This window comes from Lepidochelys kempii, chromosome 14 (assembly GCF_965140265.1).
Source record: "Lepidochelys kempii isolate rLepKem1 chromosome 14, rLepKem1.hap2, whole genome shotgun sequence".
Lineage (NCBI taxonomy): Eukaryota > Metazoa > Chordata > Testudines > Cheloniidae > Lepidochelys > Lepidochelys kempii.
The window spans coordinates 15,578,508-15,604,843 of NC_133269.1; the positions used below are offsets into that span (position 1 = coordinate 15,578,508).

Below are 26,336 nucleotides of genomic sequence, written 5' to 3' on the forward strand. Positions count from 1 at the left end.
TGAGTGCCGCAGCACCCCCGTCCCGCACCCTAACTTGCTGCCCCACACATCTTCTCACACCCAAACTCCCTCCCCCTTAGTTAGCCGGTATTTTTCACTTACCGGCACCCCTCATCCCCCCCAACATGCCAGATAAAACAGCTTTTACAGTAATTGCCCTGTTCTGTCCATTCCGTCTGAAGTACCTGGCACTGGCGGAAGACCGGATAATGGGCTAGGTGGACCATTGGTCTGACTCAGTGTGACCATTCTTATGATGAATGTTAATGTTTTGTTTATGGGTGACGAAGCTCAAAAGTAGGCCAAGTTGACTGTCATTCCTCTGCTTTCATGTGTTAAAGGGGCAGCTGTTAAAAATGTCATTGGGGAATTTTGAAAACTAGTCTGGTTCAGGAGCCAGTTGTAAAACTTCCTCAACTCCCAAAACCTCTATATTCGGTGATTACTGCAGTGGTCCTGTATTGACCTTCTGAAAGACATAGCATGGTCTGGTAGGAGTTAACCTTTCCACAATGAATTGTGAGGTTGAATTTTATCTCAGTTGCTCTTCTCTTCAGGAATCCACCAACCCTGAAAATGTACTTCAAGTTACTTGCTCTCTGATTTAGACTTTGAAATGCTTTACAATAAACCAGCCTTAGCATTCTCTGTAGGAGTAGCACTGTATCCACTGAACATTATATCAGTGTTCTCTTTTCTCTTGGCTTCCTGCAATCAGAACACCTGCTTGATCTGCCTAGTTTTACAAAGTAAGTCACTGATTGTGCCTCTCCCTTATTCTTTACATTGGACACATTGCCTTTCGGCTTCCCATTAAGAAACCAAAAGTATTGAGAGGTTTCACTGATGTTGTTATGCCTGGAAGGTTTTTAAGAAGAGTACAGATAAGTCAGTTTCTTGTACTGTCCTCACCCACTATTTTTAAAATAAGTGCTCTTTGTATCAGAAATTTAAAGTAGTTGGTGTATCTTAGCCATTTTTTCTAGACAGGTGAGCATGGTTACAAGTAGCTTTGTCTGCCTGAGTATATTGGCAAATGCTAAACACAATTTGACATGAAAGAATGAACCTGGCACTGAAAGTTTTATTCTATTTTTTCTCTCTCTCATGTTTCCCCCCTCTGCCTCTAGCCCATTTGTCTTAACAACTGCAGAGAGAGATCGTAGCATTGTTGGCTTAAACTTTGGGTTCAAAGCTGCAGCCCTGAATTCAGTAAACCAGCTCTTACAAACTGTTCTGGAAGATGAGTAGGCACGTATTTGGACATGTCTCATTCCTCCCCCGCCAGGCATACAAGCCGCAACAGACTCTTCACTCCCTGAAGTGCTGAATACCACAGATTATTGACACAGGTGTGGCTTGTCCTTTCAGCAAGAGCCCTGAAAGATTTTTTTTTTAAAGTCTGTTTTATAAAAACTTCCAGAACATTGAGTAACTTGTGGTGCCACTTTCCTTGTATTCTTTTCACCAGCTAGAGCTAGACTGGAAGAATATGCACACTTGTATTAAAGCATGACTTATTTTTTGACCCTCTGACTACCTGCAGAGAAACCTGCTGTTTTATTTTACATTCCTGGCTTCATAACTTCTCTATTAAATGTTCTTGAATGTTCAGTGCAAACCTTCTCATATCTTAACCAACCCTTTCATGCCTAGAGGTGGTCCCTCAGGCTTGGTCTACACTACAGTTAGGTCGATGTAAGGTAGTTTTAAGTTGCCCTAACTCTGTAAGCTATTAAAATGTAGCTCCCACTGATGTAACTCGCCTACTACACCAACTTAATAACTCCACCTCCACGAGAGGCATAGCATAAGATAAGCATTTTAATTTAATTTTTAAATAAAGCTTCTTAAACATTTTGAAAACCTTGTTTACTTTATATACGACAATAGTTTAGTTATATAATATATAGACTTAGAGAGAGAGACCTTCTAAAAAAGTTAAAATATATTACTGGCACACGGAACCTTAAATTAAAGTAAACAAATGAAGACTCGGCACACTACTTCTGAAAGGTTGCCGACCCCGGTATAGAAGTAAATACTCATATTGCAGTATGGAAACTGTCAATTCTTCACTAAAGGTGGTTCGCCTCTGTTTTTCAGTGCTTTCAGGACATGGCCCCAGCGGCTTCCTCTCATTTTTCTGATAAGTTCATTTTCTCCTCCCAAGCTGGGCAGTTTGCCTGGAGCCATGTGACAGAGCTGGCAAACAGGATATGGCGAAAGGAAATGGGCTTGTATTGGGCTTTCTCCCGGGATTCTCCTTTTCTTTTTTCTTTTGTTGGGAAAGGAAATAAAACTTTGTACTCTTGTTCGCCCCCTCCCTCCACACACTTGAATTCTATTTTGTTTACCAGCTTCTCTAATGTAGCATATGTTACAACTGGCAACTTTTGTGGGTGGGAGGTGAAATTGCCATTTCTTCCTGCAGCTCACTCTTTGCTCTTAACTCAAGTCTGATGGATTTTAATATTTTGTCTGTCTCTACTGTAGGAATGACTAGGTCATCCAACTAACTCCGTGTATTGGAGCATGTGCATTGCCCTGAGAAGGGTTGAGAAATTAATCATAAACTTTTTCCTGTCTACATATAGGTATATTTCCCTCTTGCTTTGTTATAGCTGGTAGTGGAGATGAAGTGTTTGCATCCAGACTTCAGATCCTTTCTGCATCAACTGAATGATGCTGTTGCCTTAGCAGGTTCTTTAACGAGATTTTTACTCCCCTCCCTCCACCCAATGCATGAATTGTTGTAGAGAGAAGGAAAATGTCCATTCACTTTTAGCTGTGCCTACTTTCCTGTGGGGTGAAACCTGCTGTAATGACCCTACCACCAACAAGCAAGTATCTTTGTATTGGTCAAACACTCTAATGAAAACTTGGATTAAAGGTCATCATCTACTAGGCAGTACGTTCTGCTTGAACCCTGTGAGTGGTCACAAGTGTTGCTGTAACTTCTTTTCATCTCTTTACAAATGTACTTTTGTGTAAATAGCTGTCCCTGTAATAAATCAATCTCTGCCAGCCCAGTCTCCAGTATCATGAATGTGCTTTGAGTCTGGACACTGAATTGCAACAATCAGTGGAAAGAGAAAAGGAGGACTTGTGGCACCTTAGAGACTAACCAATTTATTTGAGCATAAGCTTTCGTGAGCTACAGCTCACTTCAGTGGGTTCATTTCATTTAGTCTCTCTCTCCTGATGTCCAGCCATGCCAGCCTGTCAGTTAGCATGCTCTTGTTTTTACTGGGATTGAACCAGTAAATAACTGGAGGCCAGTCCTTACACAAGATCCCTGGCTTTGGAACTCTCTACCTCTCTCTTTTCAGGGCACTATTATACCAATTGTGATCTGCATATGTGGACTTGTTTTTAAAACTTTGTTCAGTAATCGGACACCAAGTTGGTGAGCACTAAAGAAATGTCTAAATAAATCACAGAAGGCATCATGCCTCAGGATGCCCAGGCTGGGAAAGGATAACAGCATTATCAAGGTGTGTTTAAAATTATTATGGAAGTGTCCAAAGGCCCAGATCAGGATCAGGGTCCCATTGTGCTGGCTGCTGTACTGACTAATAGGAGGACACTGTAAACCTTTGGAATAGGTACGATCTAATTTAAGACAAGATCGAAAGAGCAGATACAATAAATAAAAGGAGGGAGGATCTGATTAACAGAAGTAAGATCAGGCTAATTATGTGAAAACTTGGTGCTTCTAACCCATTCCATTATTTTAATCAGCAGTGGTGGGGAAACTAGAGGGAGTTTGTGGGTCTGGCTCAGTTGAAAAGGCATGGGAAAGGAGAGAACCCAAGCTGGGGAATTTGACATTGACTTCTCAGTCAATCCAATTTTACAACTTGGATCTTGTTTTTCACACCCAAGTCCCTCTAGCCATTACATGCTTTCCTTCCCCACAAGGCAGTTATCTTCCCTCTCTCCCCTGCCCCCTCCCCTTCCGCATGATTAAAATGCGCTCCTAGTAATTTATGCCACTGCAGCTGTGAAGTTGATGGCAGCTCTTGCCAAAGGGTACCAATCCTAACTCCAGTAGCTGTGGTGTTCTGCGGTGTGGGTGTGCGCTTTGTACTGGATTTATGGATTTTGTCTCAGGAAGGATTTAGCAAGCATTGTTGTAAATAAGTCCATTCTTTCCATCAAATAAAATGGACTTTTCTCGGTAAATCTTCTGAAGCTTAAATTCTTCAGTGTCAGATTTATATTGTTTTCATTTCCTTCCTATGTTTTAATCTCTGTTCCCACTGAGGGGATTGCTGTTGATTTTTGCATTGGGACCTGATGGTAGGCTGTATTCTTGTGTGGTGTGTTTTTTTTTTTTTTTGGTTTGGTTTTTGTTTTGTTTTGTTTAAAAACCTTTCGTAGTGGGGACACACCCTGCAGTTTTGTTGGACTGAATCTCTTACTAACAGTCCATATCTCACCACAGTAGGATGGGGAGTTTAACTAGAATACCTTGCTTTCATGTTGCAATTCTTACATGTAATAAGCAGAAACAGTGCCTATCCTTCGTCAACAGATATGAATCCATCTTGATGGTTCAGTTTAATAATAAATACAACCGTTAGGCTGCCAGAGGGAGTGTCTCATTGCCCAAGGTTTGAAAAAGGCACTTGCCTACTTGCTCAGCAGTAGTAAATGGGGAAACTTTTTCTGAATGCTAGCAGAACAGTAATACTGAAACTTAAATAGTAGCTGAAGTCAATCATTGGTGAAAATGATAATCTTGTAAGTCTTGCTAAACTGCTCTGGAACATGCAGACCAGAAATCATATGGCTTGTTATGCATGAGATCGGTCTAGAGATCTTAAAAATGTAGGTGATCAGAGGTCCCTAAAATCTGACTTTTATATTTCCTTGCTCTGCACCTCCATCCACCTGCACCAGATGCTGACCGTTAGCAGCATCTCTGTAAGATTTATTGTCCCCTTCACTACTGCTCAGAAGCTGAAAGCAGCAGTAGTGAAACTGACCAGTCTGGCAAATGTCATGGTGTGTGCCACTGCTTGGAGTAGCTGTGAACAGTAACACAATGATTGAGGGATGACCAGCAGGAGGGGGATAGATGGCAGTGAAGAGCTGACCTTCCTAACTGGGGAGATGAGGGGAAGAATTGTGGGGTACACCTTTCTTGAGAGGAGAGAGATGGGAAAGGTCTCCCCTTCTAATGGGAGAAGAAGGGAGATGGACTATTTTACACTAGTGTTCCCACTGTTCTGAGCACCGGTGGCTCTGCAGTAGTACAAGATTTGGAGAAAACCTCCCATTTTGAAGACAAGATCTGCCTTTAGTATAAAGAAAAGGAGTACTTGTGGCACCTTAGAGAGTAACAAATAAGTCCTCCTTTTCTTTTTGCGGATACAGACTAACACAGCTGCTACTCTGAAACCTGCCTTTAGTATAAAACCTTAGTAAGCAGAGATTGTGTCTCTCTCTCTCTCAAGTGGGTCTCTTCAGCCACAGCCATGGCTGCCATAAAACCAACTGAGTAAATTCTTTACCTCTCAGGAGCACATATCCATGGTCTCAAGACTGAAAGATGCCGCCTACTACTACTTAGTGAATATATTCACTCTGTCCTCCATAAAATGGGGTGGGGAAAAACCCCTTTATTTTATACTTCATTCTGACAGTTTTCACATATCCGCTTGCAATATCAGATGGGACAAAAGCCTTTCCATTAAGCTTGGGATATGAAGGAACAAGAGGTCAGCTCTTTTTCTGTAGCTTGTCTGAGTTTCATACCTCCCTGGTGATGGAGATAGCTATTGGCTAAATAAGCAGCAGTTTATCTCTGGCTTGATTTCATTAGTGTTGTCAGCCCAGTGTCCAGAAAAAGACTTTAACCACAAACATAAATGTAGGTACCCTCCCACACAGCATTCCAGAGCTCAAGGTTGTGAAAACAAAGCAGTGCTGGCTCTCAGTGAAACACTGGGGGTGAAATCCAAGCCCTGTTGACTTCAGTGAGTGCTCCCCATTGGAACATGGTCACTATGTACAATTTTTCACAGATGTCCGACTTATTGACTTAATTTTCACCAAGGAATGTGTATTTTATGGCGGCATAAGTATCTGGCTTGATTCTGGACACAACCAATGCACAGTGCTGCTTGACTAGCCTCAGTGATACTCGGACCTCAGTGGTTCAGGAGCCAAATTAGCGATCAACATGACCCACAAAAGCCACAGTAGTGTGAATTCATTGTTCCATCACAAAGAGCCACAGGAGACACATTAAAGAGCCACTTATGGCTCACAAGCCACAGTTGGAGTATCACTGAGCTAACTTCTCCTTTTCCAGTGCTTTAAGTATATAGTACTATGAATGCTTCTGATGCCTTGTGTAAACAGATCAGATCCCTTACTCTGGGGTTTAAAATTTTCCTCTACTTATAGTCGTCAAAATATCTTCCTTTTCTTAAATGCTCTGGAAAACTTGTTAGTCAGTGTCAAAAATGGATATTCTTTTCCACTTACCACGCTAAAGGGTGGCAACCCTGCACTTTTACATTGTGCCTCTTTATATTATTCCTCAAAGCTTTCCCTCCCTCAACTTTTAACTTGGTCTGGGATCAGATCTGTAGCACATGAAAAACAGTTCACTGTTTTTCTTAAAATTTAAACACCCTCACTTCTGCTTCATGTGTTTGAAGCCTATGCCAAAATCAAGGGGAACCATGCAGAGTAAAGCCTTTGTTTATATGAAGTCCCACGAACACTAATGGGAGTTATGTCTAAGGCCGTGTCCGCACTACAGGCGCTATAGTGGCATAGCTACAGCGCCATTGCTGCACTGCACATAGCATCGATGCAGACTACAGCAATGGAAGGGGCTTTTCCATCACTGTAGGAACTCCACCACCCTGAGTGATAGTAACTAGGTTGAGGGGAAGCATTCTTCCATCACTCTAGCTGCCTCTATGCTCGGGCTTAGGCCAACATAGCTGTGGTGCTCAGAGCTGTAGATTTCTACCTTTTGTCAACCTATATTTTAAGTATAGACCAGGCCTTAATGCAGGGATGGGCAAACTATGGCCATATCCGACCCACAGGACTGTCCTGCCTGGCCCCTGAGCTCCCAGCCGGGGAAGCTCACCCCTGGCCCCTCCCCCACAGCAACGCCGCCACACGGGCAGCACGGCTTGTGCACGCCCACGTCCCAGGCTTTCAAATAAGCCTATCCTGCCTCTCTGAGTGGCAGGGGGAAAGGGGGAGTTGGATAAGGGGCAGGAGGCCCCGGGGGGCAGTCAGGGGGCAGTTGGATGGGGTAGAGGTTTGCCTACTCCTGCCTTTTAATGCTATGTGGACCTTTTGAGAAGTTAGAAGTTCTGTGCTCCCAGGAGGTGCTGGTGGATGTGGATAGTCCGAGTTCTAATCTCTTTGCCATTATCTGTAGCCTTGTCTACACTACTGGGGTATGTCAACCTAAGTTACGCTACTCCAGCTACATGTATAACTTAACTGCAGTCGATGTAGCTTAGGTCAACTTACCGCAGTGTCTTCACTACACTGTGTCGATGGGAGACACTCTCCCGTTGACTTATCTTACTGTTCTCGGGGATCAGGTGTACCGGAGTCAACCGGAGAGCACTCTGCCGTCAATTTAGTCGGTCTTCACTAGACCTGATAAATCAACACCTGCTGTATCAATTGCAGCTGCGTCGATCTCCCTGGTAGTGAAGACAAATCCTTAGGGATTGTCTAGACGTGGAATTATTCTGAGTTAACTTCATGTGTGGACTCGTATACTGGAAGGGAGAAAATGTGGCTTTTTCTGAATTCATTTAACACATTTTGGAAGAAGATGCTTTTATTCTGGAATAAATGCCCCCATATGGAGTTATTCTGGAATAGCTATAGCATTCCAGAATAACTTTCATGTGTAGACAAGCCCTTACTGTATGACTTTGGGCAAGGTGTTGAAATTCTGTTTTCCCATCTATTATATAGGGATACTTCTTGCCTGGTGCAAAGGATGTTGAGGATTACTAGATGAACACTTTTGAGTGAGTAAAGTACCATGTAGGGGCTAAGAACCAGTCCTTCATTTTAATGGCAAGCCATTTGTAAGGTTTGAAATGAGGGACTTAATGAAAGGTTGTTTAGATGCCTTCAGGTTATTAATCATGGAACAACAGGTATACTTCATTCATCAGTAAGAAAAATTCATATCCTCTGGGCAGAGGGTGTGGTTATGATTCTTTAGAACTTGTTTTCTTCATTGTGCATGTTTAGAGTTTCTGATGTCTTGGTTGTGCCCTAAGGATGTGGAGACTGGACTTGATGGCATGACTGCAGTTCTGGATAGTCTGGAGATGATGGCATCATGCCTGTCTTGTACAGGTGGCTCCTTTGGTTAAATATATATCGACCAAGTGTTAGGGTGATCCATTTTGTATAAACCGTCATAAATGGGGAAGACTCTTTCCTTCTAGGAACTGTAGAGTACAAACCAAGATAGAGAAACATTTTCCTCCCAGAAATCAATACTATATTTGTGATTTTTGGAATTTCATAGAATCACACCAATCCTGTTCCGCCCTAATTTATTTGTGATATGTTACAGGTCTTAAAACTCAATTTTTTATGCTTAAAACAAGAAAGTTACCAAGAGGAATTTCAGTCATCCAGTTACTACTGTTAAGACTACTGTCTGCTCTTTCCTGAGGCCTGGCCTACACGACAGACGTAAGCTGCCTAGCATTGACCTAGCTGTGGAAGTGTCTTTGCTTAAATTTGGCTCCTGTCAGTGTAAGTGCCTATTTAGTAACACCACCTCCCTGAACAGCATAGTCACGATCAGTGTAATTAGGTTAATGCAGGAGCTGTCCCACAATACCTCACACTGACAATACAATCAATACAAGCGCTCCTAGTGAGAACGCGCACTGTCGACACAAGGAGCCAAGTGTGAACACACACAAGCTATTTAATTTGAGATGGATCACTTGATTACCTGTTCTGTTCATTCCCTCTGAAGCACCTGGCATTGGCCACTGTCGGAAGACAGGATACTGGACTAGACGAACCGCTGGTCTAATCCACTATGGCTGTTCTTATGTTAAGTAGTTAGATCAGCATAATTTTGTAGTGTAGACAATGGCCTCAGTTTCAGATTTACCATTGCAATGATTGCTCCAGATGATTTAAAGGTGACCTGCAAATGGTGTTTTGAAAATTCAGCAACTTTACCTATCTGTGGTAAATGCCCTTCTTAGCAGTTATTATTAAAACCATGATAATAAGTGAGTGGCCTGCTGAATGCTTTCTTAGCCTGGTTATTTGGGAAAGTTACCACATTTCTAAAAGCTGTTGAATTTCTGACCATTTCCTTTGGTCACCTTTAAGTATGTTCGCAGCAGTATAATTCATTCCAAGGGGATCTCCTCCCATCGTTCTGTGTACCATTCTCATTCATGTGTTAATGTCATCTAGGTATTCCTTCTAGAAAAACAAGGAGAGGCTAGAACTCTAGATAAGGACTAGGGACAATAGGTGCTTACTGAAGTAGTCCTCTTTTCCCAGTGGTATCCCCTCAGAAGAAAAGAACAATCAAATAACCACCTCACTATGGGTGGAGTAAAAAGTAGTGTTTTTTCTTTTCCCCACAAAGATGTTAAGATTTAAATTTGTGTATTTAGTGTCTAGATATCAGGGTGAAAAGTGCGATAACATGTATATAGTAAGATCTGTTAAGCTGTGGAATGGTCTCCCATGAGACTGTGCTTGAGACATGATTAAACCACTCTAGGCACAATCTGGCATTGGTTGGAGGGGAAGGACCCAATGATTCTCTTCCATATCTGTAACTGTATGAACTTGTTTTTTCATAGGCTAGTCTGTTGTGCTCATTCTTGGTATGTGAATATTTCACATTTTATGAATTTGCCCTCACAGCAATCCTATGAGGTAGGGAAGGATTATCCCCATTTTACAGATGGGCTGCTGAGGCACACACTGTTAGTGATTTACCCACAGTCACCCACTGTTAGGAATATAGGAACAGACCCCATATCACCTGAATCCCAGTCCAGTGCTTTAACCTGAAGACAGTGTCCCTCCTCTCAGTGGATACTTAAAATTACTTGCTGGGAAATTTCCTACAGACTCCTAATTTAATGATATAGTCAGGAGAAAATTAAAAATAGATACTTATTATCCATCAAAAGGCTTTTAAATGGCCTGAGAGAATAAGTGGTAGGATACTGGCATCTAGAGACTACACTGTGGGCACATTAGCTATGTATAGGAAGATCAGTACTATCAAAGACACAATAGTCCAGTCCACTTCAGTTCCACATAAAAGGACAAGACTGGTTCCTAGCCAGCTGGCTAGCAGGCACATGTGTTCCTCCATGTACCTCATTTTTTAAAATAGCCTCAGCCTTCTGTTTCTATGACCCAAATGTACTCGCAGCCACAATGCTTTTTAATGAAAGGCGGTAAATATCACTACACTGCATTTAGTTCTACAAAAGGAATGCTGGGTTTTTGATCCCAAAGGCAGTGAAGCCCTCTGGGAATTGGTGGTTTTTATAATGCCAGCCTGATTTTGGCACAGCAAATGTGCAAATTAGCTTACTGACCTCTCCTTCTCTTCCGCTCACCCAACATAAAAAGCCCCTCCTTAATGGAGTATAGTGGTGAAAGTTTGGTTGCTAAGCAACAAGGAGGCAGCATTGTGTTCATTTCAGGTTGAATGAATAGATTCAGTGTTCTGAGAAGCTGAGGAATTTTGGACTCAGAGCCCAATGAATCATGAAAGGCTTTTTTGGGAAGAGGGAGGTGGTTAGAATACTCTTGCCACGGCTGCTTCAGGGTCCTTGTGTCATTTGGGGAGAATTGTGTAAGAACTAGTCATTTTCCTGGGACCTTCGAAGTGTTTTGATGCTTGCTTCCCAAACCTGGCCCTGGATAATCTTTCACCACATTCTCAAGATGACCTTTTTCCATAACCCCCATTCTCTTGTAGAAATCCATACTGCCAAATTCTTCTCTTAAACCTATGTAAATGTAAGTTCAGAATAACCTCACGTGAGTGTAACCACAAACAATTTGGCCTATGGTCTTATCACTACTTAGCAATCCCCTCAAATCAACAATATTTCCTGCTGTGATGAGTAACTCTTGCTTTCAGTATAGCCACTCTTATCTGAGGCGCTCTGTCAGCAAAGATAATGGACTGGTGTTGCTTCTGATCCTGCCTTGCATTGCAGTGCTAACTCTGGTGCTTGGATGTTACTATTCTGTAGTGCTAATCACACTGTTGGGAGTACCTTGTCAAAAGACTGGTAGACTGGCATTTTCACTTCTCCATTTGACTACTTCCCCCTTTTTCATGGTGATCTCACTGAGATCTTGGACAGCATTGGGGTCTACCAAACAATTTATATGGGATCTTGTTTCCATTTATGCCCCTTTAAGGGAATTCTAATATTGAAGTCTGAGTTGTGAATGAATAAAAAGGCTCCCTAACAGGGAGATATACTATGGCTGTGCACTATTGGCTAAGTGTGTTGTATGTTTTAGGGGTGGTAGGAACCTTCCTCTGAAGCACTCACTGGGCGTTATCCACAGTCAGTGGTCAGGTACCAGGCTTGATGAATCAATGGTCTTAAGACCTGATACTCCCTCCCACCCACCCAGGTATTGAATACCACAACTCTCACTGAAGTTACTGGGAGCTGAGAACGCTCAGTGCTTGTAGAAATCAAGGCTTAATTCTTCGATAAAATTGTCTTTGCAAGAATAGAAAGAATCCTATAAGGGTTTGATGGCTTTCGTGATGTCAGTAGTTCTGCTGAAAAGGATCTGTGGGTTATAGTGGATCACAAACTGAATGAGTCAACAGTGTGATGCAGTTGCAAAAAAGGCTAATATCATTTGGAGGTGTATTAGCTGGAGTGTTGAATGTAATTGTCCAACTCTTCTTGGCATTGGTTAGGCTTCAACTGGAATACCTGTTCACTTCTGGATACCATACTTTAAGAAATATGTGAACAGATTGGAGAGAGTCCAGAGAAGAACAACAAAAAGGATAAAAAGTTTAGAAAATCTGACCTATGAGGAAAAGTTAAAAATACTGGGCATCTTTAGTCTTGAGAAAAGAGACTGAGGGGACCTGATAAGTTTTCAAATATGTTAAGGGTTGTTCTAAAGAGGACCGTGATCATTTGTTCTCCACGACCACTGAAGGCAAGACAAATAATGGGCTTGATCAAGAGCAAGGGAGATTTTAGATTAGGAAAAAATTTCTGATGATAAGGGTAGTTAGTTCTGGAATAAGCTTCCCACAGAGGTTGTGTAATCCCTATCATTGGAGGGTTGTAAGAACAGGTTGGACAAACACCTGTCAGAGATGAATGTCTAGGTTGACTTGATCCTGCTTCAGCACAGAGGGCTGGACTTGATGACTTCTTGAGGTCCCTTCCAGTCCTACATTTCTGATTTTGAGGGCGAGCATTGCCTTGTGTTTGATATTTTACATTCCTTTCTTCCTTCTAATCTTTATCTAGCTGTTCTGAGAGCCAATATATACGTTTGAGTAGCCAGTGACTCTAGTTCATGACCTATCTTGCTAACATTGTTATATTTTCCTCCATCAGGAGTTCTCAGAACTGGAGAAGAGAGATCCACAGGAGCTAGTTGGTAAGTTGACATAATGCTATAGATCTTAAAATATACATGCAAACCATCTCTTTGTGCTTCTCTCTCCACTAATGAAGAACTTGGATCCCTTCTGTTCATGCAGTTTTTAATTGGCTTATCCTCTGTGCTCATTTTCATCTCAGTGGAATATTTTCAGTGACTTAATCTACTGGGCTAATGTTTGTTTGGCTTGAACTTCGGACGGGAGGCAGTCATGCCCAAAATGTGTGCAAATATTTTTATATGCAACTCCAGTATAGGGGAAATACAAAAAGGTCTTTTTTTATTCATCTCGAAAATAAAAACTAGTAATGATTTTGTCCAGGCAGCCTCTTTCAGAACCCTCATATAATAGGGGAAGGGGAGGGACTTAAGGAAATTGTTACTGAAAATAGCCTCATCAACACTACTGCTAGTTTTATTTTCTATTTAAAGTATGGATGTATTGTAACACATGGGTTCCGTTTGTTGCCATTGTGCTAAAGAAGGAATCCCTAGACTGTGTAGCCTAAGTCAACATTGCAAAACTGGCATGGAAACTTACCAACCTAAATACAAAATCTGTTCCATCTTTGTCATGAGCAGCAGGATGGTGGGGCAGAATCTGATCTCTTTCTTGCCTATGAAACAATTACCCTGGACAAATAGAATTCTGCAAAAGGTCTAGCCCTACCTGCTTAAAGAACCACTTTTGTACCTGCAATTGCTACTACACCTTCACTGTGGCTAACCATAGTGAGTTTGCTTATGATTATAGTTAGTAAAATGGTAAATTGAAGGTGGTGGTGGACGGAGTTCTTTGCTGTGAATGTTACCCTGTTATGTCAGTGTGTATATCTGACCTATCAGTCCTCATCCTCAAAGGAAACCTGCACACCACTTTCAAAAGATGTGCCTGGAAGCTTAAATACATAACTTTGCTAGACACTAAAAGTGATAGACTGAACAGAGAGACTGAATATATGGCTTATTACAAAATCTGTAAACCACTAACACTCCCCAGTTGCTCGCCTCCCTCCCCCGCCTTCCATTCCTGCCTATGACTGGAGGGGTGTTAACAAGCCATTTTATCTTGAATGGTCCCTTGAAATATGTATTAATTGCTTATGCTAAACAATCTGTTCCACCTTATATATAGCTGTGACACTCGGAGACTATGGCCTTGTCTACGCCACCAAGTTTTGTCAACAAAAGTGATGTTGACATCCAAAAGCCAACATAATAAAAATCGGAATCTCACGTTCACTTTGTTCCCTCTGTCAGCAGAGTGCGTCCACAGTGGGGGCACTATCCTCGATAGTGTGAGCAATTGACTGTGGGTACCTATCCCAGACTCCAGCTTGACACCTTCTGTCGCCAGGTGTTGTGGGAAGATGGAGTGGATTGCGGCGTACCTTGGGACTGGGCTTAATGTCCCGTGATGCATTGCTTTCTGTCCCAGCACTCCATGGGCTTCTGGCTTTCTTTCACAGCATTTTTTGCAACGGCCCTCCTTTGCTGTGCACCTTGACATCTTTGGGAGAAGATGCTGCACTGCTCTCTTATGCTCTGTTAACTGTCACAAAGACATCGCAGATGGCAGTGCAGTTAATCGTGAAGTTCCTAACTGAAGAAGACTCGCAGGCGCCTGACATGTTGCATGATATGGATAGAAGCAATTTTAGATTGCTTTTGGCATTCACAGAACAGCTGCATAGGGTAGATCGTCGCTTTTGGGGTTGGGAAACAAGTACTGAACAATGGGATCTTATCATGCAGTGTGGAAGAAGAGCTGTAGCTACAGAACTTTTAGATGCAGAAAGCCACCTTCCTAAAACTGCCCTATTGGTAGAGAAGCGTGTGGCAATCGCTGTGTGGAAGCTGGTGACTCCAGACTATCGGTCGGTTGCGAATCAATTTGGAGTGGGGAAGTCAACCACTGGGACTGTGTTAATGCAAATGTGCAAGGGAAATGTGCATGAAATAGTGGATAGCTTTGTAGAAATAGGTTTCCCTAACTGTGGAGGGGCAATAGATGGCGCACACATTCCAATTTTGGCATCAGATCACCTTGCGACAAAGTATATCAATAGCATCAATAGGAAGGGGTACTTCTCCATAGTGTTGCAGGCGCTTGTGGATCACTGTGGGTGTTTCACTGACATCAGCGCAAGGTGGTCTGGAAAGGTGCATGACTCACACATCTTCAGGAACATTGGCCTGTACAGAAAGCTACAAGCGGGGACTTTCTTTCCAAACCAGAAGATTACAGTGGGAGATGTTGAAATGCCCATAGTGATCTTGGGAGACCCGACATACCCCTTACAGCCATGGCTCGTGAAACCTTACACAGGACACCTGGACAGCCATAATGAGCAGTTCAACAGGCTGAGTAGGTGCCGCATGACAGTTGAATGTGCCTTTGGCAGATTAAAGGTGTGCTGGCGATGCCTTTACGGCAGGTTAGACCTTAATGAATATAATATTCCTATAGTCCTAGCCGCATGCTGTATGTTGTATAATCTCTGTGAAGCTAAAGTGAAAGGTTTGCTCTGGGATGGAGTGCTGAGGCAGACTGCTTGGCTGCTGATTTTGAGCAGTCAGATGCTAGGGCTATCCGAGGAGTCCAGAGGGGGGCAATTTGAATCAGGGAGGCCTTGAGGCAACACTTTGAAAATGAGAACTAGTGATGTGTATATCCCTGTGATTGGTTCTTCAATGTTACATTACATGTAGTTTTCCTAGGAAGCAATGGTGACATTTGGGGCCTTGTGTTCTAGTAAGCAAATGATTAAAATGCCTGCATGTATTGGTAGTGCCTGCAATCTCAATTTGTAGAAAACAAAGAAAGATGATTTACCATTTGAAAACTTTGCTTTTATTGCACAAGAAACAGCACACACAAAGATGCTTGGTGAGAAAAGAGGAACCAGGGAAGGGCAAAAAGAAAAGGAGTACTTGTGGCATCTTAGAGACTAACTAATTTATTTGAGCACAAGCTTTCGTGAGCTACAGTTCACTTCATCGGATGCATACTGTGGAAAGTGTAGAAGATCTTTTTATACACACAAAGCATGAAAAAATACCTCTCCCCACCCCACTCTCCTGCTGCTAATAGCTTATCTAAAGTGATGACTCTCCTTACAATGTGTATGATGATCAAGGTGGGCCATTTCCAGCACAAATTCAGGGTTTAACGAGAACGGCTGGGGGGGGGGGTGGACAAAGGGAAATAGGTTACCTTGCATAATGACTTAGCCACTCCCAGTCTCTATTCAAGCCTAAGTTAATTGTATCCAATTTGCAAATGAATTCCAATTCAACAGTCTCTCACTGGAGTCTGGATTTGAAGTTTTTTTGTTGTAATATCACAACTTTCATGTCTGTAATCGCGTCTGTAATTTGCTTCAGGTTGGGGGGCTGTCTGTAGGCAAGGACTGGCCTGTCTCCCAAGATTTGTGAGAGTGTTGGGTCATCCTTCAGGATAGGTTGTAGATCTACAACCTATCCTGAAGCAAATACTCACCAGCAACCACATACCACACAACAGAAGCACTAACCCAGGAACCTATCCTTGCAACAAAGCCCGTTGCCAACTGTGCCCACATATCTATTCAGGGGACACCATCACAGGACCTGATAACATCAGCCACACTATCAGAGGCTCGTTCACCTGCACATCCACCAATGTGATATATGCCACCATGTGCCAGCAATGCCCCTCTGCCATGTACATTGGTCAAACTGGACAGTCTCTACGTAAAAGAATAAATGGACACAAATCAGATGTCAAGAATTATAACATTCATAAACCAGTCGGAGAACGCTTCAATCTCTCTGGTCACGCGATTACAGACATGAAAGTTGCGATATTACAACAAAAAAACTTCAAATCCAGACTCCAGCGAGAGACTGCTGAATTGGAATTCATTTGCAAATTGGGTACAACTAAGTTAGCCACTCCCAGTCTCTATTCAAGCCTAAGTCATTATGCAAGGTAACCTATTTCCCCTTGTTCTCCCCACCCCCCCCTTCCCAGCCGTTCTTGTTAAACCCTGGATTTGTGCTGGAAATGGCCCACCTTGATTATCATACACATTGTAAGGAGAGTGATCACTTTAGATAAGCTATTACCAGCAGGAGAGTGGGGTGGGGGGAGGTATTTTTTCATGCTTTGTGTATATAAAAACATCTTCTACACTTTCCACAGTATGCATCCGATGAAGTGAGCTGTAGCTCACGAAAGCTTATGCTCAGATAAATTGGTTAGTCTCTAAGGTGCCACAAGTACTCCTTTTCTTTTTGTGAATACAGAGTAACACGGCTGTTACTCTGAAACCAGGGAAGGGCAGACTTTCACAGCTGTGTATAGGTTCAGCTATCATTGTGAAAGTTGTCCGAGGGGGTGGAGTGAATGGGAAAACGAGAAGTCCCGGAAAGTGGAAAGGACTGTGCAGGCAGAGTTTGGAGAGTGGGGGAGAGCATGGGAAAAAGTTGTGAATATGCTGCAGGGGAGGGTGAGCACAGGTGTGCTCAGTCTGCAGAATTATTAAGGACTTCAGCATTTGCATTTGCTCCTCCATTACTTTAATCATCCACTCAGTTGCATCCTTAACAAACTCCTGATTCTTTCTTCTGTCCTGCTGTTCAGCTTCCCAGCACTCCTTGTGTTCCCTTTTCTCTGCATTGGAGCAGTGCAGTACCTCCCTGAACATGTCTTCTTTGCTGTCTTGGGCCCTTTCTTATGTGGTGCAGATGGTTGGTTAGGGTGTATAGGGTGTTCCTGAAGGCCACATCTGCTGAAGCAAGGGGAAAATGCACAGAAGCGGGATTGTTAAATTAATGCACAGCATTCAGACATTTCAGTTTAAATACACCTTTTACAACATTGCAATCACTTTCTCTCTGACCCTAGCCAGGCACCACATCTCCATGAACACGTAAAGCATGGTGAGTAGCAGGTGGGCCACTCCACGTGGGGAAAAGAGCACATACTTTTTGCAAGGGTCGTGGTGCAGCATATTAAGGAAAAAATTCTAAAATTCTCCCAGACTTTTCCACAGGCCGGGGTAATTCTAGCAGATATCTGACTGTTAAGGGTAAGCAGGGAAATGAGTGTAAATCTACTCCATACTTGTGGCTTCCGCCCTGCTCCCTATGCTGCTCGCCTATGTACCACTTTGGTCCCTGCACAAGTGGTGGCTGAATGATGCAGGAAAGTTCCCTACAATGGGGAAGGAATAAAGCTGTTCTGCCATGAAACCTTTGACAGAGGATTACGAAGTACCTCCAGGAAACTTTCCTGGAGATCTCTCTGGAGGATTCCTGTGAGTTCTCAGCATACGTCAACACCCTGTTCTGCTGTACCAATTAGCTACCCAGGGAAACGTGCAGCTCACAGAAACACAGCCAGCCTTCCGCATTTCTCTACCCTGAACCCACCTCTGCACTACACAAACCACAGCCACTTACTAGGCATCTCTCCTGCTTCTTGCTCACCAGAGAGCAACTGCTGAGTCTGGCTAGACACCTCTGGAGTGGAGAACTTCCTGGCTGCCTGCCCCACTGGGTGGCCCCAACAGGAGCTGCACATAGTCATCTAACTACACCTCTTCATCAGTAACTTCATCCTCCAGGTTAGGTTCTCTTTCCGCTGCCTCCGAAGTATCAGCAGGGCTCTTGGTGGTGGAGGTGGGTCACCACTGAGGATAGCATCCAGCTTCTTATAAAACCAGCAGGTCTTAGGTGAAGCACCAGAGCAATGGTTTGCCTCCCTTGTCTTATTGTACGCCTGCCTCAGATCCTTTATCTTCGCACCTCACTTCAACATCCCGATCATAGGCCTTTTAGCACAAGCCTCAAGAACTGTGCCCATAGGTATCCCAATTCTTACAGCTCAAGTGCAGCTGGGACTGTACAGCCTCCTCTTCCCGTGTGCTGATCAGATCCAACAGCTCAGCAGCTGTCCAATAACCCGCCATGGTAACCTGAGAAGATGCGATGAGACCTCTCCACACCGAGCCAGCAGGAAATGGAATTTCAAAAATTTCAAGGTGCTTTAAACAGGGAGGGGCGGATGGTTGCTTACCTGGCTGCAGGGCAATGGAGTTCAAACTGCTGACCAGAGCAGTCCTAATGGGCATTGTGGGACACCATCTGGAGGCCAGTTAAAGTTATGAAATCAAGCCTGGTGTCTACACTGGCTCTTCATCAACAAAAATTTAGAGGAAAAAGACTTGTCTCATCGGCGTGGTTGTATTTTGTTGCCAAAACTGGGCATTTTTCCCAACAAAAGTCAGATCGCAGTGTGTACGCATTCACTGGTTAGTCAACAGAACTTGGTAGTGTAGACAAGGCCTAGGTCTACACTAGCACTTTTGTCAGTCGGGGGCGTGAAAAAACTGACATAAAATTCACCGACAAAAGCTCCGGGGTAGACTCTCCCTCTGACACAACTTCCGCTGCTCTTTGGGGTGGTTTAATTAGGCCGATGGCACAGCTTTCTCCTGTCAGCATAGAGCAGCTACACAGGAGACCTTACAGCAGTGCAGACATGTCTACACGTACAGCCCTGCAGCACGTGTGGTGAAGACGCTCTATGCCAACAAGAGAGAGCTCTCCCATTGGCATAAAAAACGATCCCCACGAGCTGCATAAACTGTGTCAGTAGAAGTGTCTCCCACTGACATAGCGCTGTTCACCCTGGCACTTACGTTTTATTGCGATTTATTTGCACCTTTGAACGACATAAGTTTTGCTGACATAAACCATAGTATAGACATAGCCTAAACCTTAAAGTACTCTGACACCCCTTCATCCAAAGACTTCTTTGGCCCTAATACTCATTTCATGCTGAGAGAATAACCTCTGTCAAGGCTGACACTCTTGTCCTATTTGAGCCCATAGTTTGGATGACACCCTGTGAAAAGCCTGGGTTTGAAACCTGGGTATGTAGCACCCAGCATAGGCCTTGGTGTCTCAACTTGTTCATGGTTAAGCTGGGTTGGAGATGTGTTAAGAGATGAGACATGAGATCTGCATTAACTTCCTTTCCCAAAAGAAGCATGCAAAGGGCAAGTTGCCTACAGCTAAATCGTGGTGCTGGGTTACCTAGGGTCAATGTGTGCCATGCAGGATTCTGTGTAACTATCTTCAATCAGACTGAACCTTTTGTCAGCCTGATAAAGACTATTGTAGTACTTCTTTGCAGTGGAAGAGAGTGTTTTAGTACTGCAGCAAAGTGCCCCTTGAAGGCTTACAGTTGGAGCCTGGATCAAAGATCCCAAATCCTTTCAGCCCAAAAGGAGCATCTAAAGTCTATCTGCAGTACCAGTATGTTGAAAATCTTCCATAGAAGCTGTTTCATAACTATTCAATTTCTCCTTCTCCCTAAAGTTTGAAATACCAGTTTTTTGTTGCAATAACTGTGCCAAACATTAAAGTGAAAGAGCACAGGGAGTACAATATACATCAACGTGTGAAACTTTTTCTTCTCAAGGGATTGTTCATTAGAGCACTTTGCCAGTCAAAAGAACTGCTAGCTGCATGAAAAGTGGGAGCAGTTGTAACGCTGATGGCTGCATCTCCATTTGCCGTTGCTCTGTATAGCCCTTCTGAAATACATACTGTTGCAGTAGCCATGGGCAGCAATATACTGATTCTTTCGCTGTGTACAAAGCTGTGCAAGGAGAGAATTTTCTTTCAGCCTATACAAAAGGAAGCATCTAGTGCTCTGGATGTTTTAACAAAGTTAAAATATGTAAATATCAGAAAATGTCCAATATATGCTAGTCTTCCTCTGCAGTCCCCAGCCCACAAAGAGCTGTTAATTAAGAGTGGCATTTCAAAGATGGATGACTCAGTGACATGTTAATGCCTTGTATTCTTTCCTGTGATTCTGCTTTTTGCTGCCAGGAAATTGTGGAAACCCACACTTCCAGTAATGTATTAGAAAGCAAATCTGTTTTGGATGGAAGAGAATGCAGACCATGCTCCATTTGGGTTTGCTTGCATGTCACCTCTCCATTTTCCAGTGCTTCACAGATCTTTGGCCTTCTTACATATAGAGGTACTGTCAGCTGGTGCCACACTATCCATAATTAAGGCTCTGATTTTTATTTATTTTTTTTTTTTTTAACGGCGGTCACGGAAATAATGGATTCCATTACTTTCTGCGACCTCCGTGACTTCCACAGCAGCTGGTGCGGCTGGCCCCAGGGCCAGCTGTGCCAGCCACTGCTGGATTGATCCGCGGCCTGCCACACCAGCTGCTACTGGAGAGGCTCCAGGCAGCTGGCTCCTAGTCCATCCGAGCAGTGGCTAGTGAAGCTGGTCCTGCAGACATGCTGTCTCTATGATGAACTGCATGCAATTCTAGGGGTGCCCCTACGACTGCCCCACCCCTGTACGTGGACTCCTGGAAGGGGGGAGCCTCATGCAACAGGGATGAGGATTTAGGGGACGAGGAAGATGAGGAGGAGGAGGAGGATGAAACAGTTCTCCCTGACAGCCAGGAACAGTTTATTGCCCTGGATCCAATACCCTCCCACGGCAGGATCCTGGACCTTGAAGGCGGCTAAGGTACCTCTGGTGAGTGTACCTTTGTAAATATAATACATGGTTTAAAAGCAAATGTGTTTAGTGATTGATTTACCCTGAAGACTTGGGATGCATTCGCAGCCAGTACAGCTACTGGAAAAATCTGTTAACATGTCTGGGGATGGAGCAGAAATCCTCCAGGGACATCTCCATGAAGCTCTCCTGGAGGTACTCCCAAAGCCTTTGCAAAAGGTTTCTGGGGAGGGCAGCCTTATTCCGTCTTCCATGGTAGGACACTTTACCAAGCCAGTAGCACGTAGTCTGGAATTCTTGCATAACAAAGCATGGCAGTGTATGGTCCGGGTGCTTGGTATGGGAAATGAAGGTGCTGCTGTTTGAAACCATTCCCACGTGTTATGAAGGTTAAAGAAGCCAAAAGACTGTAGCTTACCATGGCTGCCTGCAAGCCGAATTCTGTTGCCTGGCCCTGCGTGTGTGATGTCTCACTCCAAACCCGCAGGCCCTCAATCTAAGAGGCAAAATGAGACCTTGTACCGAAAGCACATGTACTATGTAATGTTAACAGCTTGGTTCACCGTGAAAGAGTATACTCATTGTTCTCTAAAATGTGTGTTTTTAACTACTACTCTCCCTTTTTTTTTCTGCTCCCGCAGCTGCAAATATTTCAACACTCCCCGATGATCTCCGTCCCAGAGGCTAGCGCAGATAAGAAGGCGAAAAAAATGCACTCGCGATGAAATGCTCTCTGAGCTTATGCACTGAAAGAGCTCAGCAAAATGCATGGAGGCAAACAATGTCAGAGTTCAGGAAAGCACAAAATGAACGCGAGGACAGGAGGTGGGAGCAAGAGGAGAGGTGGCGGTAGCGTGATGAGAGGAAGCAAGATGCAATACTGAGGCTACTGGGGGATCAAACTGATATGCTCTGGCATCTGGTGGAGCTGCAGGAAAGGCAGCAGGAGTACAGACCGCTGCTGCAGCCCCTGTGTAACCGCCCACCCTCCTCCCCAAGTTCCATAGCCTCCTCACTCAGACGCCCAAGAATGCAGGCGGGGCACCTCCAGGCACCCAACCACTCCACCCCAGATAACTGCCCAAGCAACAGAAGGCTGGCATTCAATAAGTTTTGAAGTGCAGTGTGCCCTTGTCCTTCACTCCTCCCCTCCTCCCCCAGCCCTCCTGGGCTACTTTGGCAGTTATCCCCCTATTTGTGTGATGAATTAATAAAGAATGCATGAATTTGAAACAACGACTTTATTGCCTCTACAAGCGGTGATCGAAGGGGGGAGGTTGGTTGGCTTACAGGGAAGTAGTGAACCAAGGGGGCAGGTTTTCATCAAGGAGAAACAAACAGAACTGTCACACCATAGCCTGGCAAGTCATGAAACCAAAGCTTCTCTGGTGCGCAGTGTTCCCTGCTGTGCTCTTCTAACCACCCTGGTGTCTGGCTGCACATAATCAGCGGCCAGGCGATTTGCATCAACCTCCCATCCCGCCATAAACATCTCCCCCCTTACTCATAGATACTGCTTGCTGTGTGCTCCACAATAACAATGGGAATATCAGTTTCGCTGAGGTCTAACAGAGTCAATAAACTGCACCAGCACGCTTTTAAATGTCCAAATGCACATTCTACCACCATTCTGCACTTGCTCAGTGTATAGTTGAACAGCTCCTGACTACTGTCCAGGTTGCTTGTGTATGGCTTCATGAGCCATGGCATTAAGGGGTAGGTTGCGTCCCCAAGGATAACTACAAGCTTTTCAGCATCCCCAATGGTTATTTTCTGGTCTGGAAGTAAGTCCCTTCCTGCAGCTGTTCAAACACACCAGAGTTCCTGAAGATGCGAGTGTCATGTACCTTTCCCAGCCGTCCCACGTTGATGTTGGTGAAACGTCCCTTGTGATCCACCAGTGCTTGCAGCACCATTGAAAAGTACCCCTTGCGATTTATATACTCGCTGCCAAGATGGTCTGGTCCCAAGATAGGGATATGCGTTCCATCTATCGCCCCACCGCAGTTAGGGAATCGGCATTCCACAGCATGAGCGTGCCCCATTGCCACCAGGATGTCCAAATTGCCGGGGCCCATACTTCGAGAGAAGTCTGTGTCCATGTCCTCATCACTCTCGTCATTGCGCTGCCGTCGCCTCCTCGCCTGCCTTTGCAGTTTCTGGTTCTGAACATACTGCAGGATAATGCATGAGGTGTTTACAATGCTCATAACGGCCAAGGTGATCTGAGCGGGCTCCATGCTTGCCGTGGTATGGCGTCTGCAGGAGAGCAGAGTTGCAGCAGAAGCGGTGGCTGACAGCAGATGCCATGAGTATAGATATTTATAGAGAACGACAAGCGGACCTGCACGGTGGATTCATGAGAGCAGAGTTGCAGTGGAAGCGGTGGTTCGATGACGACGGTTAGCAGTCCTACTGCACCGTCTGCTGAAAGCAGTGTGGCGTCCGCATGGAAAAAAGGCTCGAAACAATTGTCTACCATTGCTTTCACGGAGGGAGGGGCGACTGATGACATACCCAAAATCACCTGCAACGATGTTTTTGCCCAATCAGGCATTGGGAGCTTAACCCAGAATTCCAATGGGCGGCGAAGACTGCGGGAACTGTGGGATAGCTACCCACAGTGCAATGCTCCGAAAGTTGACGCTAGCCACGGTACTGTGGATGCACTCCGCCAACTTAATGCGCTTAGTGGGGACACACGCAATTGACTGTATAAAATCACTTCCTAAAAAGTTCTATAAATTCGACCTAATTCTGTAGTGTAGACAAAAGATATCTTGGTGTACTGGATTTTGACCTGTTCAGTCATCAATCCACTGCTTGAAGAGTAGTGCCGTACTCACTGTGACTAAAGGGGAAGGCTTTGGTTACTTTCATTGTGTTTTTTGCAGAACTCCAGTGTATGGATTGTCTGGAAGTCGTTGCACATGTGCAAATGTTTATCAAATGCTTTCCTGTCTCTAAACCGTTTGTATAGGAGAAGTAAACTCCTGCCTGTTTCCATCTCTTCCTCCCCCCTCCGTCCCCACACACAGTGTTTGAACTGAGAGCGACCATTTATTTGAACTGGAAGGAACTGACTGCTACACAGTTTCCTCTTTGGCATCTACATTTTTGTCACCCTTTCTACTTTCCCCCACTTCTTTTGTTGTGCAGCTTGTATTGCCTGGTGTATTGGCCAGAAAAACTACCCATCTGGAGCTGAAGCAGGGTAAAGATAGCAGGCTTTGATTTGATGCTGTGTCTGGTCAAGAACTCTGGCAAGAAAGTATTCATTGACCTCTAGTTCTCTGAACTTTTCCCAAGCACATCCTGATGGTTTAATGGACCTGCGGTTTCTTACCAAAATGCAGGCCTGAATGCAGGTGGGCCTCTCACCCTTCCTGGGGTGAATGCAGTGGCTATCCAAAAAGTAGCTATAAAATTGCACAAATTTAATTAAATGCAGTTAAATTCTTAAACTACCTTGTCAGTTGGTGAAAGCAAATCCACAGACCTAGCAAATTGGTCATCTTTGCACTCTTTGGAAGAGGATGCCTTGACTTGCTGATCTAGCGGTATCCTTGGAACATGCTCCCAAATATGCTTCAACCACCAGCTGATTCATGCAAGTCTGTCTTACGACCTGTTCTTTGCAAGTTTTCTCATCCCAATCAGATCTATGGCTGCCAGGTATGAATAGTTACTTTATTACAAGCCAGAACTTGGGCGTGTTTGAAATGGTGATTCGTGTCACCCACCTGACTTCCTGAGATCCTTTAGGCTGGAAGCAAGTAGATTGCAGGCTCAGTCAGAAGCCACACCCAATGTTAATACCTCTGATTTTGTATAAAAAGCAAAGCTTTGATATTGCAGAAATAACAGGATGCACAGAGCAAGTGGATACATCCTGTGAGGACACATCATGGCATCACTATCTCGTACAGTAGTGGCCAAACTTACTGACCCTCTGAGCGACGTACAACAATCTTCAGAAGTTCAAGAGCTGGGGCACACCGGCCAGGGTTCGGGGCTTCTGTCCTGTGGAAGGCACCTGCGGGGGCTCCGCTCCTACTGAAGCCCTGAGCCATAGCAGGCTGAAGCCCCAAACCCCCCCCCCCCCCGCCGCCGCCGCCGCCACGCTAGGCAGAATCCATTATCCTACCATCCTGCTGCAAGGCAGAGGTCCCAAGCTTCCCTCCCCCCAAGTCTGGTAGGTGGGAGATGGGGGGGCTCCTCTAGCCGCACTTTAGCTGTGAAAGAGCCCTATGTGGTTTGGCTACCCCGATTGAGTACGTTCACATCTGCATACATGGAAAGAGATGTAGAGAGCAGAGCTCTTAAAAGCTCTCTGCATTGTTTACATAAAGATACTACAAGTAGTGAACAAATAAGACATGTTAAATCAGCAGGTGTGATGGAGTTCACCATCCAACTCAGTATGCTGGAGTTCCCAGGATTCTCCTGAATTATAATCCATCTATCAAGTAGGAAAAAATTAATGGAAAAGAGGGCTCTGGAATCTTAAGGTAATCTTGGTATGCACTGATAGAGAGAAGGTTGTAGTACCTCAAAAGTATGAATGTCTTTGCCATACCTAGCCCTTAATGTAGACTAGGATAAATAACTGAAACCTCTTTTTCTCCATTCGTAGTAAGGCACATCTTTGGAGGAAAAAACAAAACAACCCTGATACCCCTTCCTCCAAAGATTTTTCTCTGGATACAATATTCCTTTCATTCCAGAAGGTCAGGCATATGACTGATTTTTTCAGTTTAGTGGAAATTATTCACTCGACTCACACCTAGTCTATCCAAACCCAGTTGATCTGAGCGTCTGGGTTACGATAGACTAGGTGTGAGCATCCCCACTGCAAAGTCCTGCCTGAATTACCATGTCTTCATTGTTCCTGCACTTGTCTGTGTGTCTGGGGCATATCCCATGGTTCTTTGTGCTGGGTTGCTCTAAGATGCACTCCTAGTCATTTGTGTCAATTGCATGAGAGTTTGTCCTTTTGGGGGGAATTGTGGGAAGGGAATTGGAGGACTTTTTGCAATTGAGTGTTTGTGCAGTTTTTGCCTGTCCTCACTGCAAAGTGGGCAGATTCCAGCTAGATTAAAGCGCAGCCTGGG

General features: G+C 44.3%; 1 protein-coding gene across 3 annotated transcripts in view; it reads left to right on the forward strand.

Moving 5' to 3' along the window:
- The window catches only part of SAP30BP (SAP30 binding protein), a 55,180-nt gene that overhangs the window by 16,459 nt on the left and 12,385 nt on the right, over positions 1-26,336 (forward strand). For all 3 annotated transcript variants that reach the window (XM_073310467.1, XM_073310466.1, XM_073310465.1), the window contains one exon: positions 12,630-12,672. In XM_073310467.1, coding sequence (XP_073166568.1) covers positions 12,630-12,672 — 43 coding nt within the window. The remainder of the gene's footprint in view (positions 1-12,629; positions 12,673-26,336) is intronic.